The sequence below is a fragment of the Ictidomys tridecemlineatus genome, unplaced genomic scaffold (genome assembly GCF_052094955.1).
Source record: "Ictidomys tridecemlineatus isolate mIctTri1 unplaced genomic scaffold, mIctTri1.hap1 Scaffold_51, whole genome shotgun sequence".
NCBI classification, from domain to species: domain Eukaryota; kingdom Metazoa; phylum Chordata; class Mammalia; order Rodentia; family Sciuridae; genus Ictidomys; species Ictidomys tridecemlineatus.
Window position 1 is genome coordinate 1,304,041 of NW_027523338.1, and position 22,804 is coordinate 1,326,844.

At 51.5% G+C, this 22,804-nt stretch overlaps 1 protein-coding gene and 2 pseudogenes across 3 annotated transcripts in view; 1 reads left to right on the top strand and 2 right to left on the bottom strand.

Annotated features, from left to right (window-relative positions):
* The window catches only part of LOC144373839 (uncharacterized), an 89,280-nt gene extending 85,042 nt beyond the window's left edge, over positions 1-4,238 (bottom strand). Inside the window, exon 1 of the mRNA XM_078036803.1 lies at positions 1,893-4,238. Coding sequence (XP_077892929.1) covers positions 1,938-3,266 — 1,329 coding nt within the window. The 5' untranslated portion in view covers positions 3,267-4,238 and the 3' untranslated portion in view covers positions 1,893-1,937. The remainder of the gene's footprint in view (positions 1-1,892) is intronic.
* LOC144373833 (helicase MOV-10-like) lies at positions 3,622-14,963 on the top strand (annotated as a pseudogene). Its single transcript, XR_013433375.1, has 16 exons — positions 3,622-3,856; positions 4,208-4,370; positions 4,639-4,874; positions 5,074-5,333; positions 6,808-6,942; positions 7,599-7,784; positions 8,514-8,667; positions 9,934-10,655; positions 10,747-10,849; positions 12,192-12,309; positions 12,536-12,704; positions 12,916-12,981; positions 13,856-13,929; positions 14,064-14,152; positions 14,420-14,541; positions 14,627-14,963. The product of XR_013433375.1 is annotated as a helicase MOV-10-like (transcript).
* A 381-nt stretch (positions 14,964-15,344) lies between these two features.
* On the bottom strand, positions 15,345-22,359 carry LOC144373840 (rho-related GTP-binding protein RhoC-like; annotated as a pseudogene). Its single transcript, XR_013433379.1, has 6 exons — positions 21,838-22,359; positions 19,357-19,420; positions 18,592-18,839; positions 17,160-17,280; positions 16,764-16,894; positions 15,345-15,930 (listed from the first exon to the last, which is right to left on the bottom strand). The product of XR_013433379.1 is annotated as a rho-related GTP-binding protein RhoC-like (transcript).
* Positions 22,360-22,804: the final 445 nt, after the last annotated feature.

Below are 22,804 nucleotides of genomic sequence, written 5' to 3' on the forward strand. Positions count from 1 at the left end.
CAAAGAGGATTTATCTCATCACTGCAGCCCAACAGATGCACACAAACTTCAGACTTACTGCAGATGCTATAAGTGTGCTCCCAATTTGCTTTTTCGCTATTGGTGCCTAATGGAGAGGAGAAATAATGCCACTGATATTCTAGGCTCACACTACCTAAGGATTCAAGCAGGCTGCTGGGCTCCATCTCCAATGATAAAAGGATCGGAAATGAGGAAGAGAGAAATATTCTGAGCCTGTGCTGTCTGATCTCTGCCACAAAACTTCAACCCTGCCATCAGCTGCAAACATGTATGGGCACTGGAGATCCAGTGAGATACTGTGATATTTATTTACTTGTGTGTGGGAAGGGTGGATGAAAAGCTACACATATTTGGAGTTTCAACAATAATTTTAAACAATGGCATGACATCCTTGGAAACAGAACCCTATGCCTCTAAACTTAAAGGACATGGGAAGACACTTGCTTAAAATAAATCAATTTGGATGGGTACAGCCACTCTGGAAAGCAGTATGGAGATTCCTCAGAAAGCTTGAAATGCAACCACCATTTGACCCAATGAAACCACATGGTATCTCATCAAATAGTGTGCACTGTTATATGTAGTAGTAAATTTGGGAAATAACCCAAATATTCACCTATAGGATATCAATCACAAAATTATGGCACATGCATATGTGGAAATTCTATGTTACCATTAAAAAAGCGCCCACTTGTAATCCTAGCCACTCAGGAGGTGGAGGCAGGAGTAAAAAGAGTTCAAAGCCAGCCTCAGAATCTTAAGAGACCCTAAGCAACTCAGTGAGACCCTGTCTCTAAATAATATATTTAAACAGGCTGGGGATGTGGCTCAGTGGTTAAGCACCCTGGAGTTCAATACCCAGTACCAAAAACAGAAAGAAAGAAATGAGACTCATTTCACATACACAGTCACACACAATCACTGTCATGATAAGGAAATATCTAAATGCAAGGATGAGATAGAAATGATAAATATATTTGTAGAAAAGCCAACACATGTATGCATAGATATTTCAATACTTAGACGAAAAGTTAGGAAAAGATGTACCTCACAGGACCCAAAAATGAAGTAGGGCTTCTGCTTTTGACTTTCTGCATTTCTGAAATATCAGATTTTCTTTGAACCAACATAAGTTGTCTCTCAGTATCTGTGTAGGTTTGGTTCCATGACCCACCTAACCTAATACCAAAATCTGTGGAAGCTCAACACTCACATAAAATGGGATAGACTTTGCATAGGACCCACCTACAACCTCCCATATAATTTAAATCATCTCCAGACCACTTATAAAACATCCAATAGAGTGCCTACACAATATTTCACTTGTGTGCATTTAGGGTGTTATGTAGGATGTAGTCATTTCAAGTTTTGCTTTTGGGGATTTTCTAGAATTTTTGATTTTGAGGAGTTTCTGGAATTTTTGCTTTCTAATTATTTTTATTCTTTTTTAATCTGTGGAGGCAATTTTCTCAGAGGTCCGACATCTCTTAATCTTAAAGCAGTTTTGAGGGCAGGTAGGGTCCAAATCCGTTCCAGTTTCAAGCCCTTTGTTGGATACTCAGTATCAAGGCATCAGTAATTATTGGTTCCACAAGTATAATTAGAGGAGCAGAACAATCAGTTCTTCCCCAAAATCCCAGAAAGCATCTCCTTTTGTGGGGTGCTCTCAAGAGCTCGGAAGAATGTAGAGACACTGTGAGGAGCCTTGCGCTACAGGGCAGGACCATGGTGCATGTGGTCAAGGGCCCAGCCAAGGGCAGAGGGACCAAGCTCTGCAAAAATCAAGGCAGGGCCGCACTCCTCACGAATCCTCATCCCAGCCCCACTGCCATGAGTAAGGCGATTCCGGGCACGTGCAAGGCACCACCTACCTCACAGCTCTTAAGAAGCAGCTCAGGCAGCAGGTGGAGGGGCGGCTACGGCAGCGGCAGCAGGCAGAGCAGCAGAGGTGGCGGGAAGCGGGGCTGAGGCCGTGGGAAGCGGGGCTGAGGCCGCCAGGGCAGCAGCGGGATGGCGCTGGCAAGTGGGGCTGCGGTGGCGGCGTCTGTAGGCGGGGAGGAGGCAGCAGCTGCAGGTGGAGCAGCGGTGGCGGCGGCAGCAGCAGCGGGCTCTGGAGCATGTGGAGCGGCGGCGGGGGCACGCGAGGCTGAGGGGGCAGCATTGGCGGCAGGTGGGGCGGTAGTTCCAGTGGCGGGAGGCAAGGCAAAGGTAGCAGCAGGTGGGGCCGCGGAGGTGGCGGGAAGCGGGGCTGAGGCCGTGGGAGGCGGGGCCTTGGCCGCCAAGGCAGCAGCGGGATGGCGCTGGCAAGTGGGGCTGCGGTGGCGGCGTCTGTAGGCGGGGAGGAGGCAGCAGCTGCAGATGGAGCGGCGGTGGTGGCTGTGGCAGCAGCAGCGGGGGCGGGAGCAGGCGGAGCGGCGGTGGCGCACACGAGCCTGAGGAGGCAGCATTGGCAGCTGGTGGGGCGGTAGTTCCAGTGGCAGGAGGCGAGGCAAAGGTAGCAGCAGGCGGGCCAGCAGCAGCAGTGGTGGCAGAAACGGAGGCGGTGGCAGGCGGGGCGTCGTCCGCAGCAGGCAGCGAGGTGCCACAGCGGCAGGCAGCGAGGTGCCACAGCGGCAGGCAGCGAGGTGCCACAGCGGCAGGCAGCGAGGTGCCACAGCGGCAGGCAGCGAGGTGCCACAGCGGCAGGCAGCGAGGTGCCACAGCGGCAGGCAGCGAGGTGCCACAGCGGCAGGCAGCGAGGTGCCACAGCGGCAGGCAGCGAGGTGCCACAGCGGCAGGCAGCGGGGCTGGTCGTCAGGCGGCCTGGCGTCCGCAGCAGGAGGGGGGCGTCGTCCGCAGCAGGCAGCAAGGTGCCACAGCCGCAGGCAGCGGGGCGTGGGCGTCAGGCGGCCTGGCGTCCGCAGCAGGAGGTCGGAGGTGACTGTGGCGGCAATCGGGTGGGAGCCAGAGGCAGCCGCTGGCAGGCAGGTCTGAGGCATTGGCGGCGGTGGCGGCGGCAGGAGTGTGGGTAGGTGGGGTGAGATGGCACCGCCTGGTCTGTCCTGGCCTGTCAGGGCGCGGGCGGTGGTGTTCTGGTTTCTGCCACCTTGTCCCTGCAGTATGGGGCGGAGGAGACGCCCCTGATATGTAGTTCCGACTGGGTGGATTGGTTCCCAAAGGATTTCTTCTCTGGTGGAGAGGAGAAGGATGAGTTCAAAGCTGAGGATTCTGCTCTTGAGGATGCTGCACAGCCGCAAGTCCTCCATTCAGAGGGTGAGTTGGTGGTGTTGGGTACTTCTGTCCTCCCTTGGCTCCCCTCCAGTGTCCCAGGTGGCCGCTATCAGGAGTCCCAGAGGAGGGTGATGGTCATGCTGGCCTACACCTGGGTCGCAGCGCACGGGGAGGGGATAAGACGAAGAGACCAAAGGGAAGGCTCAGGTAGGGAAAGAACTGCGGAGGGACGCCTGGTGGGGGAAAGGGAGATTGCAGGAGCAGGAGGTCAGAGGTAGCGGGCTTCCCCCCTCTGCACCCTCATCGCAGGGCCGCCAACTTCCAACCACAGCGGCGACTTTCAGTTTCATTTCCACGGACCCTCCTGCCTGGGCTGTAGCCATCGCTGAGATGCCCAGTATGTTCAGCTGCCGGCAGCTCCAGGAGATGGGCCAGTGCTTGGAGAGTTTCCTAGTCGTTAGAGGACAGGACATGGAGACAGATCCCGAGCAGCTGCGAACCATTTATAACAGCGACTTCAAGATCAGGTACCGGCCTATGCAACCCGGCCCGAATCATGGGCCCTGTGTACCTCTACTATCTCCTGCCACTCCCCTCGCACTTCTCACTTTAGTGCAACCAAACTGTATGTGATACTAATCATCACTCACTATTACTGAGGTCTCCTATGTGCCAGGTGCTGGGCTAAGTGGCTTGCAGCAATGCTACCATCTTGGGTGAGGCTCACAGCAACCTTTAAAAGAGGCAAGCCTTGCCATTCCCATTTCATAATGGAGGGAAGCGAGGCTCCCAGAGGTGCAGGAATGGCCCAGAGGTAGCGAGGTCACACCCCTCACCTTGACTCACTGTGCCCTCCGTCTTTTGCCTGAGTAGTGCCCATTCATCTTTGGGAGACCAGTCCCCTCCCCTAGGCTGCCCTGGGAGCCTCAGAGGCTGCACTGCGGTCACACACTGGAATCTCTGGGTTCAGTCTGAGTGCTTCTCAAGGCAAATCTGGCCTACGTCAGCAAGACTCGGGTCAGGTTCTTCAAACTGGACCGCTGGACTGACTCGCGGCTTCCAGAAAAGAGGAGAATGAAGCTGAGCTCAGATATCAGCAAGCACCATAAGTCACTGCTAGCCAAGATCTTTTATAACAGGTGTGTGTCCGTGTGTGTGTGTGTGTGTGTGTGTTTGTTCGTGAACACACACTTGCTTGTGAGGGGTACTCAGGGCATGGGGGAAGGGGCTGTCTAACCAAGAAGAGTAGTTTGCTCAGGTTGTGGGGAGGCCTCTTCCTTAAGGAATGGGGGAAGCAGGTGGGGGGCTTGGCTGCGGGTGAGAGCATGGCTGGCACTCTCCCCAGGGCATCCCCCAGCCCAGGCCGCTCCTGCCCTAGCCCCCACCCTTGACTCCCACTCTCCCCAGGGCTGAGTATCTTCATGGGAAGCATGGGGTGGACGTGGAAGTCCAGGGACCCCATGAAGCATGAGATGAGCAGCTCATTATCTGCCTGGGTTTGAACCACAAGGAGGTGCTGACCCTGAGGCTCTGGAACAGAGGAAACAAACCTGCTACCCTCAGTCACCTCTTCCCACTCTGCCGGAAACCCCAGTTTGCCTTCTACTATGGTGACCAAGATCTGCCCTGCCTGCTGGGCCCCGGTGAGTAGCTTTCCAAAGGGAAGAATTCTGGTGGGCAGGGCTTGTCCTAGCAGGGCTGCAGCTTTGGAGCACACACTTTGGCTGTCCAGTAGTCTCCTCTCGGGATAGGTCTGGCTGGGCAAGTGTCAGGGTCAGCATGTTGGTGGGAGGGTCCCTGCCTTCCCTCCCCCCTCCCATTCACTCAGCCTTCTTCCTGCAGGTGAATGCTATGAGTTGCATGTGCACTGTAAGACCAGCTTTGTGGGCTACTTCCCAGCCACGGTGCTCTGGGAGCTGCTGGGACCTGGGAAGTCAGGTTCAGAAGGAGCTGGCATCTTTTTACATTTCCCGTTTCTTGGCTGCCATCGCCCACAGCCCTCTGGCTGCACAATTGGAGCCCATGACTCCCTTCAAGCGCACCTGGATCACTGGAAACACTGTGTTGACCAACCGGATAGAGGAAGGAGAAAGACCTGACCTGTAAGCCCTCCCTCCAGACCTGACAGGGCTTGGCCTGTCCTTATCACAACAGTGTGGACCCTTGGTAAAAGCCCAGAGCTGGGAACCAAGGGACCCTTTATTCCCTCCTCTGGGCTCAGAAAAAATTTTCTGCCTAGGAAGCAAACTGCAGGAGAGTAGCAGGAACAAGGACAGTATGAAAACATTTTTTAAGAAGTATTTTCACTGTGTAATGAATTATCAGGCAGCCCATTATAGACCGACACACACCTCTCCCCCCACCCTCTCTCTCTCTTTCTCTCATAGCATTGGGGATCAAAACCATGCATGCTAAGCCCATGTTCTACCCAGCCCCCTCTCTTCTCTTTTTAAATTAAAAATAATTGGTAGTACTGGGAATTGAAATCAGGGACACTTTACCACTGTGCTATAGCCCCACTTCTTTTTATTTTGAGACAGGGTCTTGCTAAGTTGTTGAGACTGGCCTTGAAATTTTGATCCTTCTGACTCAGCCTCCTGAGGTGCTGGGATTATTGGCATGCATCACTGCACCCAGATCTCTCTCTTTTTTAAAACAACTTTACTGAAATAATTCACATATCATACAGGTCAGTGATTTTTTTTAGTATGTTCACAGATATGTGCAACCATCATTACAGTCAGTTTTAGAACATTTTATTATGCCAAAGAAGAGAAACCCAATACCCTTTAGATACCACCCTTTTTTCACTCACCCACCTGCTTAGTGCTTAGCAGCCACTCACTTTATCTCTGTCTCCATAAATTTCTCTGTGCTGGACATGTCATGCGAGTGGACTCATGTGTAAACATCTTTTCGACATAGGTAGCTAGTTACAAAATACTGTAGGACCTTCACAGTTAGATAATTGTTCACTTTTTGTTAACAATATATAGGTGCCAGGTGCAGTGGCACATGCCTTTAATCCTAGTGATTTAGGAGGCTGAGGCAGAAGAATTACAAGTTTGAAGCCAGCCTCAGCAACTTTGTGAGGCCCTACACAACTTACTGAGACCCTGTCTCAAACAAAAATTAAAAAGGGCTGGCTGGGGATGTGGCTGAGTGGTAAAGTGCCCCTGGGTTCAATTTCTGGTACCCCAAAACAAAAACAATATATATACACATATAATATAAATTAATCTGGAAGCCTGCATACCCCCCAAAATTAACATTGGCTATCTCAGGATGGTAAAAATGTTGTTATAATTTTTTGCCAGATTCTTTTTTAATAATGAAAATGTATTATAAATAATATATTTTAAATATTCCAAGTATTGGGATTTCCAAAATTGGTCCACCCATGGACTGAGCAGCCACATGAGCTAGTGAGCTCCATGTCCTTGGGCAGAGGCTGCCGACCACCCTTTGGAAATGGCATCACAGGGGTCCTTGTGCCTCCTCCACAGAGGGGCATTCCCAGAGTCTTGAAGGTGACAAGTTCAATGTTTATGACAGCTTTTCCCCCTACTTCTGCAGTGCTAAAGGCCATGACTTGAAGGTAAGTATGGAACTGGGGACCTACTACCCACCCCCATGCCTCAGGCAGCTGCTCCCCATCCTTCTTCAGAGAACAAGTATCTTCACTGCCTCAAAGGAGATTGCTGAGATCAAGTAAGTGCTTTCCTTCAGTACCCCACTCCCGTCTTCCCTCTCCCTGCTGGCCTCTGCCTGTTGCTTTGGATGTCTGTCCAGCCTCCCAGGCTCTCTTCGTTCACCCTTGCTGAGCAGCCCACTTGCCAGGTGCTGTTCCAAATGGGCCTTGCCCATTCTGGTGGGGAACAGTGAGCACTGATCATTTCTTTTATTTTATCTTGTACATTCCATATTCTGGTGAGTGCTTTGAAGAACTCAAGTAATGCTAAAGTAAAACCAAAGCAGGACAAGGGGATGAATTGGTGATGTTTTACAGAGAGTAGTCAGTCCTGGTCTCTTTGAGGAGGTGACATTTGAACAGAGAATGATATTTGAATGAGGTTAGGGTGTGAGTCATGGAAGGAAGATCTGGGGAAGAATGTTTCCACCATAAGATCTACCGCGGATACTCAAGTCAGATCTGAGGTTGGGTCAAGGACATTGGAGGAAGCAAGAGTTGGGGCTCCCTTCTTCAAGGCCTCTGACCCAATCCATTTCTCTGTCCTTCTGGTCTTCTCTGATTAATGGTGTTTTCCTAGTTGCAAATGGGAGGCGCTAGATGCTCCTGGTCATGGGGGTGCTTGATTTGTCCCTTTCCTGCCCTTCCCACTTCATCCTCCAACCATCACTGCCAGGGCCCAGCTGGAGACAGCCCTGACGTGGAGGAACTATGAGGTGAAACTCTGACTGCTGCTGCACCTGGAGGAGCTGCAGATGGAGCATGACATCTGGCACTATGACCTGGAATCAGTGCCCATGACCTGGGACTCCATGGACCAGAACCCCAGGCTGCTCACTCTGGAGATTGGGGCTCAGATCAGGTGCAGGGAGGGCAGGCTCAAGTCAGCCAACCTCTATAGGCCATTCCTAAATACAGGTCAAACCTAGAAAAAGGATGAAATGGTTCCTGTCCCAGAGGGGTCAGCAAGGGATAGGGTGGGCATCCTTTGCCCAAAATGGTGTCAGAGCAGGACATTGGGGTTTTAATCTAGACTTTGCTACTACTGGCTGTGTGATCTTGGGCAATATCCTTGCTTTCTCTGAGCCATAGGTTCCTTATCTAAAAAGCATAAAGCTGGACTGGATAATTCTTAGGCCCCTTTCTAGCACACAGATTTTGAATGTGTGTACCTTAGACCAGAATTGCCCATGAGAATAAATTTCTCCACACAAATGCAGGTGGGAAGAGAGAACAAGGATGATCATGGCAAGATGACTACAGGAGATGAGTTTTAACAATATTTTAAAGGCAGAGTAGAACTGAGCTGGTGAGAGGGCAGCTGAGTAGAGTGGGAAGCAGCTGCCAGGCCTTAAACTAGCACCCTGGAGTTCTGAACCTGTGAGCAGCTTGGGAAGGTTGTATTCTTCCTCTCCCCACAACTCCTGTCTGGTGGGAGAGGAAGGGAAATAGGGAAAACGCAGCTCTCTGAGTCTTGGGTTAGAAGGCCAGAGCCTCAGTTTTCGTCCCTCAGAGATCTGGAGAGCCTGGGGGTTGGGTCCTTCAGTGACCATGCTTGGGACAGAAGCTTGCTTACGTTCACACCCTGTAGGTTCCTGGTGTGACCGAGAGCCACCCCTCAGTGCTGCGGGGGGACCACCTGTTTTCCCTCTGTCCTCTGAGACACACCAGGAGGACCCCATCACCTACAAGGGCTTCATGCACAAGGTGGAACTGGACCATGTCAAACTGAGCTTTTCCATGAGGTGGGTGTTGGGGGAACCCTTCTTCAGGCTTCTCCCTCAGGCCAGGGGAGACGAGAGGCTTTCTCCTAAGATGAGTGGATCCCAAGCACAGGGCAGGGGCTTTTCTTCCAGGGAACTCTGAGCTACCTCAGCAGCTGCCACTCCTAGGGAGCTTTTATGGAAGTCTTGGAAACAGGGAGTGGAGCAGAGGGAGGTGGAAGGAGGTCCTGGCTTTTTACTGTCTGGCCCACCTAACTGGAGCTACTCTACCTTTCTCCCTATCCAAACCCTCCTGAGCCGATTTGTGGATGGGCTGACCTTCAAGGTGAACTTCACCTTCAACCGCCAGCCCCTGCAGGTCCAGCATCGGGCCCTGGAACTGACAGGGTGCTGGCTGCTGTGGTCCATGCTTTTTCCTGTGGCCTCCTGTGGGGTCCCGCTGCTGACCTCAGATGTGAAGCTCAAGTGAGACTGAGGGCAGGGGACTCCAGGGCTGGTTGGAGTGTGGGGCTTGGGGATGGAGTCCTAGAGGCCTCTGGGATGCTGGATAAGTTGAAGTTCAGATTCCCAGCCTCCTTGCCAGGCTGTATGACCAGAGTCTGGAGTCAAACACAGAGCAGCTGTAGGCCATAAAGCACATTGTTATGGACGCCACACGTCCAGCCCCCTACATCATCTTTGGGCCTCCAGGTACTGGCAAGACTGTCACATTAGTGGAGGACATTAAGCAGGTGAGGCTTGAGGATAAACCTGAGACCTATATCCTTGACTCCCTCAGATGGAGCTGTTTTCCCCAAATTCTGAATTCCTTCATCTCCCTGAAAGTTCTTGTTTTTCATCAGCCATCAAAAGGAGGTGGGGAGGGCTGGGGCTGTAGCTCAGTGGCAGAGCACTTGCCTAGCATGGGTGAGGCACTGGGTTCAATCTTTAGCATCACATAAAAATAAACAGATAAAATAAAGGCATTCTGTCCATCTACAACTACAATTTTTTTTTAAAAAAAGTGGGGAGCTAGAGTCAGTGTGGCTGTTGAGCACTGTTGGGTAGGTTGGGCACTGTGTGGCTCTTGGAGTGACTTTTTGCATTTTGGTATTCATAGACTTGTGTGTTTTATTGCAGTTGTTGTCCCACGTCAAAGTGCTAATTGAACTAGCAGGGCTCCAGGATAGAACTTGTCATTTATATCACTGCCTCCCTTGGCTGTGGGAGGCAGATGCTTCACTGCCCCAGTGTGAGTCACCAGAGTTTGGGAAACTGCTTCCCACACTCTACCTGTCCGCATCTCAGGTGGTGAAGCACTTGCCCGAAGCTCACATCCTAGCCTGCGTTCCATCCAACTCGGGTGCTGACCTTCTCTGTCAGCGGCTCTGGGTCCACCTGCCCAGCTCCATCTACTGCCTCCTGGCCCCCAGCAGGGACATCCACATGGTACCTGAGGACATTAAGGTCAGGGAAGTGCAGAGGGTCAAGGGATGGCAGATGTCTGGGAGACTCTAAGGGTAAACCAGAAAAGTAGGGAGACTTGGATCCTCATCCTTGGGTGGGTGAGAACCCTCTCTGGGCCTCAGTTTCCATGTCTATAAAGTGGCCCAGTGCCAGAGTGAGGGTGGGCATGGGTAGAGCCAAGCTGATGCCTCATGTTGCTTCACAATCCACAGCCCTACTGTAACAGGGATGCGAAAAAGGGGGAGTATGTGTTTCCTGCCAAGCAGGAACTGTAGGAATACCGAGTCTTAATTACCACTCTCATCATGGCCAGCAGGTGGGGAGTGTGTGTGTAAATAAAAGGGTAGTGGGCTGGGAAGATGGGGAAGGGTTTTCAGTGGGTGAGTGAGGGATCAGATTGGGTGAGCATTCAGGTTTGGTAGTTGGGTGCCTGGGGATGACCCTGCCTGGCCTGACACCTCCCAGGTTGGTATAAGCCCAGTTTCCCATTGATCACTTCACACACATCTTCATCGATGATGCTGGCCACTGCATGGAACCTGAGAGTCTGGTGGCCATAGTAGGTGAGCGGCTCAGAGTGGGGTACAGGTGTGCCACCCTGCATGGGGAGATCCCATCACTTACCTTTCTCCTCATACCACCTTTGCCTTCTAGGACTGATGGAAGTTAAGGAAACAGGCAATCCAGGAGGGCAACTGGTGCTGGCTGGAGACCCTTGACAGCTGGGACCTGTGCTGCAGTCCCCACTGACACAGAAGTATGGGCTGGTGTACTCGCTGCTGGAATGGCTTCTCACCTACAATGCCCTGTACAAGAAGGGCCCTGATGGCTATGACCAAGCTCATCACCTCAGTTCATAACCAAGCTGCTATGAAACTACAGATATGCCCACACCCTCATCTCCCTCCACTGCTAGCCCATGCCTTCGTACCCATTGTGCTCCAGCAGGAGGCTGTGGTCTGCATTCCTGGTGCTCTGTGCCTCTGTGATGCAGAAAGGAGTATAGACTGGAAGGTCAGAGGCCTCCTTTAGCTAGAGGTTTTATTCTGGACTACTGAGATTATCTAGATATGGGGATGGTCAGACACCAGGATTTGTCTCATGTCTGTCTCCGATGGCATTTCCAGGCAATCCAAGGAGAAATGAGAAAAAGAATAGTTTTTCATAAACATATTGTCAGATTAGAGGGCTAGGCAGGGTTGTTTGTTTTGCAGTGGTGGGGATTGAACCCAGGCTCTCACACATGCTAGGCACATTCTACCACTGAGTTACATAGCCAGCTCTGTTTTGTTTTGTTTTTTTTAAGAGTCTCTTTGTTCCCCAGGCTGGCCTCAGGCAGTCCTCCTGCCTCAGCCTCCTGAATAGCTAGCTGGACCTACAAGCACACAGAACCACACCCTGTTTATATACTTCTTTTACTGAATAAGTTTAGACATTAAAAATGCTTGAATGAGTACCATATAGGACAGTTGCAGAAAGGAAATGTTATTGTGTCGTTACTACTTTTATTTTTGGATTTAACATATTATCTCAAATAAGGGTAATGGGAAGTGATACATTGTTTTTGTACTGACCTTCCTTGGCAAAATTGAAAGCTGAGTCCCTAATTTCTTAGTTTTTCTTTTTCTTTCTTTTTTTTTTTTTTTGAGGGATGGAGTGTGCCAGGGATTGAACTGGGCACATGACCACTGAGCCACATCTCCAGGCCTATTTTGTATTTTTTAGAGACAGGGTCTTACTGAGTTGCTTAAGTGCCTTGCTTTTTGCTAAGGCTGGCTTTGAACTGGTCATCCTCCTTCCTCTGCCTCCAAAGCCACTGCGATTACAGGCATGCACCACCATGCCTGGCAAATCTTAGTTTTTAAAAGTAATTTGAAAAAAATAATAATAATTTCACTGTTCACTGGATCCCTATGGACCCACAAGTTCTGCTTTATGTGGTGTGCAATGCCTGGCAGGAGAGCTTGCAGGTGAATGTGTCCTGCTATGCAGAAAGCAGGAAGCAAGATGCTCATGTGTGGACCTAAAGCCTGTCCCCCAAGGGCAGGACAAAAGTAATCCAGGCCTTGGTCTAGCTCTCCCTCCCTCCTGCCTCTCAGGTCCCATCCCACCATCCTGGACATTCCCAACCAACTCTACTACGATGGAGAGCTACAGGCCTGTGCAGATGTGGTGGATCAAGAGTGCTTCTCCTGCTGACAGGGTCTGCCTCAACAGGTGAGGCTGGAAAGAGCAGGACTCAGGCCCCCACCCCCATATCTTGATTGTTTACTGAAGGTAGGAAAAGGCTCCACTGAACACCAGGGGTCCCTCCAGTTGTCACCTTGGCCTAAGCTTCCTTATTGCCTGCAAGTGTTTTGGAGTGGGAGGGAAGGGAAGCAGGGAAGTCCAGCTGAGGGTTTCTTCTAACCTATGACCAGGGATTTCCCATCATCTTTCATAGTGTGATGGGCAAAGATGAGCATGAGTGCAATAGCCCATCCTTCTTCAACCCTGAAGAGGCTGCCACGGTGACCTCCTACCTGAGCTGCTCCTGGCCCCTTCCTCTAAGAAGGGGAAAGCCTGCCTGAGCCCACAAAGCATTGGAGTCATCTCGCCATTACCGGAAGCAGGTCAGGCCCTCAGTTCCCAGCAAGGATGGGTCCTCCCCCAGGTGATACCTCTGGAACAGCCCTGGCCTCTGCTGGCCCTATATCTCAGAAGAGTGCAGAGGTCAGCTTCCTCCTCCCTCTTTGCTCCCCAGCTCTCTGGCCTCCTTCCTGCCTGGTTCCTCTTGAATTGAGGTGACTGCATAAGAGAAAGATGCCTTTCCCTTCATTCCAGGTGGAAAAATCCATTATTGCATCACCAAACTTGACAGGGAGCTTCAGAGACTGGAAGGACTTGAAGGTGACTCACTACTTCACATTCACTCTCACCTTCTTTGTACCCTTCTTTTTCCCAAATCAGAGACCTCAGCTCCTGTGCCACTGCTTCAGTCTGGCCCATGTCCCTGTCCCACCTCCACTGCCTTGGACAGAACTGGGTTTTTCCTTATCCTCTTGCTCCTCAAAGCTCCAGCTTATAGTTCTGGCATGGGATCAGGAAGCCTGCATGTTTAACAACCTCCCACATCACTGTGATTGGGCAGGTTTGAGGTCTTTGCCCTAAGAATGAAGTCCAAATGCCACAGCCTACCCCCATTTGTCATGTGATATTGTCACCTCATCTCCACCCTCAGTAGCTTAACACTTGCTCTGAGATGGTGATTCTTAATACAGAGAAAAATCACCTGGAGGGATTTTAATACTACCAGGGCCCCTCCCAGCCAATTAACACTGATATCTGGGGGCAGAGCCAGGGCACTAGTATTTTTTTATAGCTCCTCAGGTACAAGCCTGAAACTACTCTTTTGAGATTTGGAGACATCTGCCTTGGAAAATTCTGATCAGGAAGTCTGGGTTAGGGCCCAAGGTTCTATAGTCTTAACAAGTACTTGCTGATTATCTCCAGGAAAGTTTTAGAAACACTCTTTTTATTTACTGTGTTCTTTGAAACACTGTTTGCTTTGTTCTGATGACTTTACAGGCCCGAATCCCAGAGCTAGCTTTACTCTTGAGGCTTGTGCTTCCAGAGCATGCCTCTTGTCCCCTGTGGCAGCACTCACCCACTGATTGACAATTGCCCAGTGTACCCTCCTTGCAGCTCAAGCGCCATGTGGCAGACATCCCTTAAGTTCCCCTTGAACCCACCTCTTCTCACGCCCTGCCTCTATCTCTTCTAGGTGGACTCTGTGGAAGAATTCCAAGGCCAAGAATGCAGCGTGGTCTTCATCTCTACTGTGCGAAGCAGACAGAGGTTTGTGCAGCTGGATCTGTTCTTTAACCTGGGTTTCCTTAAGAACCCCAAGGTTGGAGGGCTGGTGTGTGTGGCAGGAATTCTTCCTTCCTCTGGCCTTTCCTTCCCATGACCCCACCACTTCTTCCTTCCAGAGGTTCAACGTGGCTGTGACCTGGGCCAAAGCTTTGCTCTTCATAGTGGGCAACCCCATTCTCTTGGGCCATGACCCCGACTGGAAAGCGTGAGCATTCCTGCCCTGTAATCCCTCATGGTTGCCACAAGCCCCAGCTTAGGCAGCTGTATCTTCATTAGTACCTGTTTATGGCTCAATCCTCAGGATCAGTTAATCTTCATAAAACCTCCATCTTATTTGTAAGTGAGCTGACATTTAGAGCTTGAGCAACCAAAGCTCAGATGTGGCAGGACCCAGGCCTCGCCTCCAGCCTGTGCTGGTACTCCTCATCCAGGCCTGCATAGCTCTGTGTGTCAACACCTCTGTACCCCACAGATTCCTGGAGTTCGGTAAAGAAAACAGAGGGTATACAGGGTGTCCCTTTCCTGCCAAACTGGACCTACAGAATGGACAGAACTTACTTCAAGATCTGAGCAAGCTCAGCCCCTCTACCTTAGGTATGACTAGGCCAGGGTGGACCAGGCAGGGGACAGTGGTGGAAGAGAAGGTAAAGAAGACAAACCATACCTCCTTTCTTTCTAGGGCCCCATGGTCATGACTACCTCCCCCAGGAGTGGGAGAGTAAAGGGGGCCTGTCCCTGCAAGTGGAGCCCCAGTGGAGGAATGAGCTCTGAAGACACAGCTGCCTGCCTTCTCACACCAAGCCAAGCCTTAGCCCGCTGCACCCAATCCTGAACCAGAATCCAGCTGGGCTGCCCCTCTAAGGGACAGGAAGGCTGGGGGATGGTGTTTACAACCAAGCCATTCCACCCCTTCCACTGCTGGCGAGAATGACACATCAAGCTGCTTGTTAGCATTGTTATGGGGGAAGGGGAAGGAAGAAAAACTCTGAAAACAAAAAATCTTATTCTATGCAAAATCCTCTAGATCGTGTCTCCTCTTCTTGGGCCCAGCTTCCTGTGTCCCCAAGCTGACCTGCAAGAGGCTGAGACTGTCACACCCTGTCCAGGGCCACATCTCCTCACAGCCTCCATGTCCAGGGGAGGAAACTCAGTGGGAAGCCACCCACCAGTTACTAAATTTAGTCCAGACTAGAGACCATGCCCCTCACCTACCCCCCAGGCTAAGCCAGGCATGACCTCATCTCTGCTCCAAGACTCCACCCTTCCACCATAGTCCTGCCTTTGCCAACAGGGGGCCAGTCTGGCAAGCAACTTGGAAATGAAGAGAGAGATGGGACTCTGGGCTTGTAGCCAAGATAGGAACCAGACAAAGGAAATAGGAAGCTGCCACACACGTGTTGGAACCTGTGGCCTTTATTCATGACCCCCAACAAGTTCAGTCAGAGACAAGGCCCCTGCCCAAAGGAGAAACCCCAATCCACCTACCCTAGAAATGCTCCTCTGAGCCAGAAGTATATAAAGCGCTGGTGTGTGACCATCCTCTGGGGAGGGCCAAAGGGAGCAAGAGCCCTACCCCTGGACCAAGGCAGCAGGGAGAGGGACTGCTCAAGAAGGGCAGGCCACAGGCCCAGCTCCCAGAGGACAGGGAGGGAGAGCAGGCCTGTCACCACTCTGGGGGCTAGGGAAACGAAGCAATCCTGGGCACGAGGAAACTGGAAAAAGGAGCCTTCAGCATGGAGTCCTAAGGGTGGAGCTCAAGGGCAGGTGGGTGATCCCTAAGCCACTGTGAAGGAAAAGGGCATCAGGAGCCGTGGGGATCTCAGAGAATGGGACAGCCCCTCTGGCACTTATTCTTGAGGACCTGGAGGCCAGCTTGAGTGGCCATCTTGAAAACCTCCCGCAATCCCTCATAGATTTTGGCAGAGCACTCAAGGCACTGATATGATTTGCCATATCCTGGCCTTCCTCAGATCCGATGGGTTCCTGAGAAGACAGAAGATAAGGCAGAGGAAGCTGTTGGCTAAGTGCACCTCACACCACATCACCCATAACAAATACCTCCTTCAGCCTTGAGCTTACAAAGCATCCAGGCCCCGGCTGCCCCAGGCATGGATCTAAACCTCATGTTTACATTAAAAGTTATCCCCAGACTAGCCCCTCCTCTCCCACCTAGTTGCAGACTCTATGGTCCACATATGTTTTGCCTGAATGTGTGTCAGCTACCTCCTAAATGACTACCTTCTCCATCATCCCCCCAACCCATCCTCTGCCTGCTGTCCCCAGTTTAAAACCTTGCCTTATATAATTATCCTCTCAAGATAGTCTCTATTCCATACCCTGGCAGCTTCATGTAATAAACTCTTCCTCTGGTCAGTGGGCCACTTAGTGAGACCCTGAATAAGCCAGATCCCTCACCCTCTATGCCTTTCTTCAGCCATTGATGATGCCCTTCCTCCCCAGGTACACTGATGGCACAGTCTGCATACCCTAAGTGAAACATAAGCTGTTTCCCCATGGACAAGGACTTCCTTATTCATCTTAGTAGCCCCAATTCCAAAGACAGAATAATAAACTGGAATAAATTAAAATGCCAAGTGACCTTGGACAAGTCACTTCATTCTATGATCATCTGATTTGATACTGAGGTTCCTTCTGGTTCTTAGCAGGGCACACACATGGGAGAGGAGGAGGTAGATATCACTATGACTGCTTAACACAGGACAGTTGGCTGAAGAGAGAGCTCCTTTCTGCCTCAGATTGCAACCCCTCAGAGGGCACCTTCCTCCCCAGGGTTCCCCATCAGGCAGCCCCACCACCTGCTTCATCTTGGTCAGCTCTCTCCTGGTATGCTCATCTTGCCTCAAGTCCTTCTTATTCCCCACTAGGATGATGAGCGCATTGGGGCAGAAGTGCTTCACCTCCAGGGTCCACTTCTCAGGTATGTTTTCTGTACAGACATGTCCCAACAGTTTCCTCAGTTTAAGCATGTGGGCACTGGTCTTCCTTCCCATAGCAGTCTGAGGCTAATGGTCTCCTTCATACCTCAAAACCCGGTCCCTTGTAGCATATCCTCCCCCAAGCCCTTCCAAACACTGGAGATACCACAACAAAGGAGCCAGCAGAGCCTGTGCAGCCCTTGTGACTCCATCCCCACAGCCTCTGAAGATGGCTGACTCCAAAGCGTCTCCACCCGCTCTCTCCAAAGTCCTCACCCAGGCTGTCGGAGCTGTCAATTGAGAAGCACATGAGGATGACATCTGTGTCCAGATAGGAGAGAGGCCGAAGGCATTTATAGTCTTCTTGCCCTGCTGTGTCCCACAAAGCCAGCTCCACCTGACAAACGGGCATTACATAGCTGACCCCAAGGGCCCCAACCTACTACCCAGAGATCCTCTCAAACCACTAGTCCTGCTGTGTGCAAGGCACCATATTAATCACAGTCATAAAAAACTCAATTGAGTTTTTCTTTAAAGTTCTAAGATGTAAACTGGGTGTACTGCTGCATACCTATAAACCAGCATTGTGGGAGGCTGAGGCAGAAAAATCGCCAAGTTCAAGGCCATCCTGGGGAACTTAACAAGATGCTGATTCAATTTGTTTAAAAAAGTAAAAAGGGCTGGGGATGTAGTTCAATGGCAAAGTGCTGCTGGGTTCAACCCCTAGTAACCCCTCTCCCACAAAAATCACTAAAATGTGTTTGATTTTTGTGATCTCAGATGAATTGCTATCATGAATACCACTTTAATTCTCACATTCCTTTGGGGTAAGTCATGCCATCATCACCATTTTGTGGTGGTGGGGAGTTTAAACCCAGAAGCAAAGGGACTTGGCCCTGATTACACAGTGAGTATGTGGTAGAACCAGAGGATATATCCAGGTTTTCTTTGGGGTACTGGGGATTAAATCAGAGCCTCATGCATGCTGGGCAAGTACTCTACCAATAAGCCACACTCCAGCCCTTTTTTATTTTAGATAGGGTCTGGATAAGTTGCCCACACTGACCTCAAACTTGTGATCAATCTTCCTGCTTCAGCCTCCTAAGTAGCTGGAATGATGGGCATGTACCACCACACGTGAATACATCCAGGTTTTCTAAAAGTGCAGTTTCATATCTCAAATTTTACTTGTTCCCACAGGAAAATAAAACAAAAATGTGAGTGAGTGGTAAGGAAGGACATACTACGTGACCAAGAACATGGTTCCAAGGCAGGATAGGAAAGGGCTCTTGGCCTTACCTGCCGCGTCCGGCTAACGGGAACCGAGTCCGGCAAGAGACGTCGAGGTTAAAAAAAAAACTCACAGGACACCAAGGTTCTTCATCCAGGAGTCTCCACTTCATTACTTACATCATCCCCTTTTATACCCCAAGCAGCAGAAGTGGAAAGTTACTCAAAAGAGGGAGGGAGAGGGGAGAAATTCGGTTGTGACATCTGCCATTGTTAGATACTGAAACTTCCCTTATCAGGAAGTCCACCAGAGTGGAAAAGGTCAAGATGTTCCTGTGGAGCACATATGTCTCAGGCGGATAAACAGGAGAACCGCAAGTCTGCGTCATGGCCTTGTGAGCTGGCCACTTTGACATGCAGAACAAGGAATTGGGGGCTGGGCTCCGGGGGCCAGGGAAGGCCTGCTACCAGCACTTACCTGCTTGCTGTCCACCTCAATATCTGTAATATAGTTCTCAAAGACAGTAGGGAAGTAGCCTCTGGAAACTGATCCTTGCTGAAGACAATGAGGATGCAGGTCTTTCCACAGGCACCATCCCTCACAATCACCAGCTTCTTTCTGATTGCAGCCATGGCTGGGACTGGCAAACAAGAGGCAGGAGGGGTTTGGGGAAAAAAATGGTAGTCCAAAAATTGTTCTGTGGACTCCAAAACCTCTCCACAAACCTGGAAGAGAAAACAGAAAAGGGGGCTTGCTTCAGCACATTCTTGCCAAGCACCAATCCTGTAGGAAACAGAGTTTAAGAATCCTAATTTCTGGGGCAGGGACAGGTCTTCTCCAGTGGGTTAAAATATAGCAGTGCGAGGTGGAAGAACCCACTTGGGAACCAGAAAACATGACTTTCAATGTTATCCATTCAATTGAGGAGAAACATTCAGCAAGGTGTTCAGGGATGCCTCCAGAAAAGCCAGCTTTTATCTGCTTTGCATATTGGAGTCATGAGACAGATTTCATTTGTAACAAGATTTTATACATTTAAGGTTTAATAATTGCTAAGGTGTAATCTAGAACAGATTGTCCCTTGGCTTGAGTCACACCTGCCTCGTCAAAAACAAGGAGTCCCTCTACAAAACCAGATACTAGCATAACCACTTACTGGGTGGCTGATACGTAAGAGAAGGAATATTTATAAAGCTCCAAGGTGCCCACTCTTTGTTGGGTAATTTGACAAAAATTATTTACCTCAGTTTCCAGTGGCTTGTTAGGTGAATGGTGCACTTCCCATTTTGACCAACAAGGAAACTCTCTGAAGATTAGATAATCAGAGTGTCAAGGACAGCACTCAAAGCAGGCTGTATGCCTCCAGAGTCTCTGCCTTTCTACATGTCACCTCAGAGGTGGAAAGGAGGAGGAAAACCCGGACAGAGGACAGAGGCAGCAGCCAGAAGCTTCTCTGACCCACCCCACCTTGTACCCAAAGCCCGGGTCACACAAAGGAGGCTCAGTCCAGGCAGTGCCCACAGCACACAATTGAACGGCCTGCCTTCCTCCCCTCTTCCTCCGGGGCTTGTGGCAACACTAGGTTACTCAGCCCCCAATAGGGGACAATGACTACACTGTAGGGAGTCATGAATCCACCACAGCAGAGGGACAGAATAATCCACTAGGGAATCACCTCCACCCACTCTGGAACAGCCCCTTCCTCCCTCGGTCCAGCTCACTTTTATGCCCTGCCCACCCCTCCCTGTGACTAAGGGCAAGGAGTCAGCTTCCCAGGGTTAACATGCGTCCCTCATCACAAACACACATGAAGGAGCAGTTCATCACACCTGCAGTTCATCACACCTTCACAGCTCCCCTCACTTCCTCCTTCCCCAGGGAGGGGAGCCAGCTAGATTCCCAGCCCTGCAGTCAGGGAGAAAGAGAGGGTGTGCTCTGGAGCTGAAATGAAATCTAGGCTGTTGGGAAAAAGGAAGGAGCTAGAGCCTGGGCTGGGAGGAGCCCCAAAAGAAATGACAAATGAGGACCAGTCCCTCCACCAACTAGGCAGGGAGCACAGGGTATGGTAGGTAACCTGATCTCTGCCTCAAACCTAGTTTTTCCTCAGTTCCACATCCGTTCATGCTGGGCTGAGCTCTTCTGGTCCCTGCATTCCACCACCTCACATTATATAGCCTGGGTCTGCTTTTTAGGAAGCAGAATACTCCAGCCCCAGGCTGTTTCTCTTCAACAGTGGGATGCTAGGCGACCCCTCCCTCTCCTCCACTTACACCTTCAGAAAACTGGGATGTGGGGGAAGAGGACATGAGTCACTGAGAAATTTATCAGAACCACGCTCCGGATCACAGAGGGGCTCTTGCTGATATCCCAAATGACAGGGAAGATGTGCCCTGCCAGCACATCCCTTTCCAAACAGTGGTTCATTGAAGTCTACCCAGGTGACTGACACTAGGATTTCTTCCAACTCCCCCACCTACTCCCATTAGTTCAACTTACGCAGCTGTGTAAACACGGGCTGGGGTAACTCCAACCCAGGCAGTGCAGATAGAGAACAATCACTACTGATCTACCAGTCACTTAGGCAAGAGTGCGCCACTGCCATCCCCCAGCAAGGCAAAGGGCACCAGATGGTGGGAGGCAGAGGCCAGAACTTCAGGACAAGGACATGAATTAAGTGACCTGGAACCCCCAGCTCAGAAGACTTTCCCTCCAGGCTCTGGTTGGGCCAGAAGAGCAAGCAGCCCAGGTCAAGCCACGACACAAGGCCCAAGGCCAAGATAGCATGAACAATAGTTCCCTGTGAGAGGAAACCCCAGAGGAACTGCCCCACTGACTCTAAAAGGGGCAACCAAACCCCCGCAGAGACTGAAGTGTAGCTGGAACGGAGCCTGGAACTTGTGGCGCCTCCCCTGAGACAAGATATGTGGGATACCTAGCTCATTCTCTTGATTTTCCTGCAGATCCAGTGGGCCTCCTACCTGGCTCACTTCCCCTGAAGTTTGGGAAAGACTCACTCTTCAGTTGACACCTCTTCCTCAACTTTAAAGCCAGAACTGAGAGAACTCTGTGCCCCGGGCTCCCCAGCCGACACCCCTAAAATAAATCTTTAGCCTAGCTGGGGAGTGTGGAGGGTAGATTCACACACTCGTATGAACGAATACACAAACACACACGGGCTGGATCCTTCCCAGTCTCCCCTACCCCATGCCCCAAGCAGTTTCCAAGGACTGTCGAGGGCAGTGTCCAACCTCCCCCAACAGTAGCAGCCCCCAAGGGTCACACCACGCCCTTATTCACGCCATTCCACCTTCCGGGCCTGGGAGAACTCCCAGCCCATGCCCAGCACCCCAGGCCAGGTCCGCGCTGGGCCGTCTAGCCTGGGGCTAGCCAGGGCGTCTGGGCTGGGTTCCCTCGCCTAGGGACATCAAGGCCTCTCCCCTGTTCCGCGGGGGAGGCTAGGGGAAACCCGGAGGGAAGGGAAAGGGCTCCTATCAGGGCCTCAGCAGGAGAGAGCCGCTGCCAGGCCGCTCCTGGGGCCCCTTGCTGCAGTCCGGGGAGGAGCCCAGCAGGCCAGACCCCAGCGCAGCCCGGACACCGCGTCCAAGGGGAGGGAACCGGCCAAAACCCCTCGCCGGATCCGCCAGAGCTCCCAGCGAGTGGAGAGGAGGAAAGTGTTCTCCCGGGAACTGGGACGCCCTTCTCCCCCTGCCCGGACCCTTGTACCTTCTGCTCGACCCCTGTACCTTCCGCTCGGTTGCCTCTTGAGTTGCGTGGCCGTTGCAGGAGGCTGAGACTGACCCTAGGGGCCGGGCCCCGCCCCCGCCCCCCTTCAGTCCTTGGCTCGGCTGGCCTCTGGCCCAGCCCCAGGCGGCCAAGGGTCGCCTCCGCTGCGCGAAGATTGGGGGCGCCTGCCCCGGGCTGGGTGAGAGGCTGGAAGGAGAGTCGCTCTGAGCTGCCAGTACCGCAGAGGAGTGGGCGGTGACCAGAGCGGGTGGAACCCCAGAGGGGCCTCTGCCCAGCATTCCAGCCCCTAGGGGCAGATGGGCGTAGAGAAAGTTGAGAAAGTTGAGAGGCCCTCGGGGTGGCGTCAGGAAGGGCCGCTGGTGCCCTCCCGCGGCCAAACAGCACCCGCTCCTGCCCCACCTGGGCGCTCTCGGGAGGCAGGACTGGGAAACCCGGGTGCCAGCGCGGGCGATGGAGTGGGCCAAGGTGTGTGCAGAAGACCACTCTCTGCCACTAGAATCCTTGCGGACCTTCTGGGACCTGCAGACCCAGACCACCGTTCTGCCTCATATCCCCTTCCTTCCACTGCCTGGAATTTCCCTGAGTCCAATTCCTACCTACTTCTCCAAGGGTACTCTTGGAAGTGCTTCTGGATCCCCAACCAGGAATACAGTTCCCACAACTATTGTATTATTGTGCCGTTAGTGACGCTTAGCCCCGTATGATGTGTTACATACCATATTTACCTACATGTAGATCTTTCTTGTAAAAATGACTGAGGAGGTGGACAAAGAAGGAGGAAATCTATCAACATTTTATTGACTTGTATATTCTAGGAACTACATAACTCAACCTTTTAAATACTTGTCACAATCCTTTCGGGGGAAGTATACCCATCTCCTTTTGCCTGTAAGGAAACTGAGATTTGAAGACGCAGCTTAGCAAATGTTTGAGATTTCTGATAGCA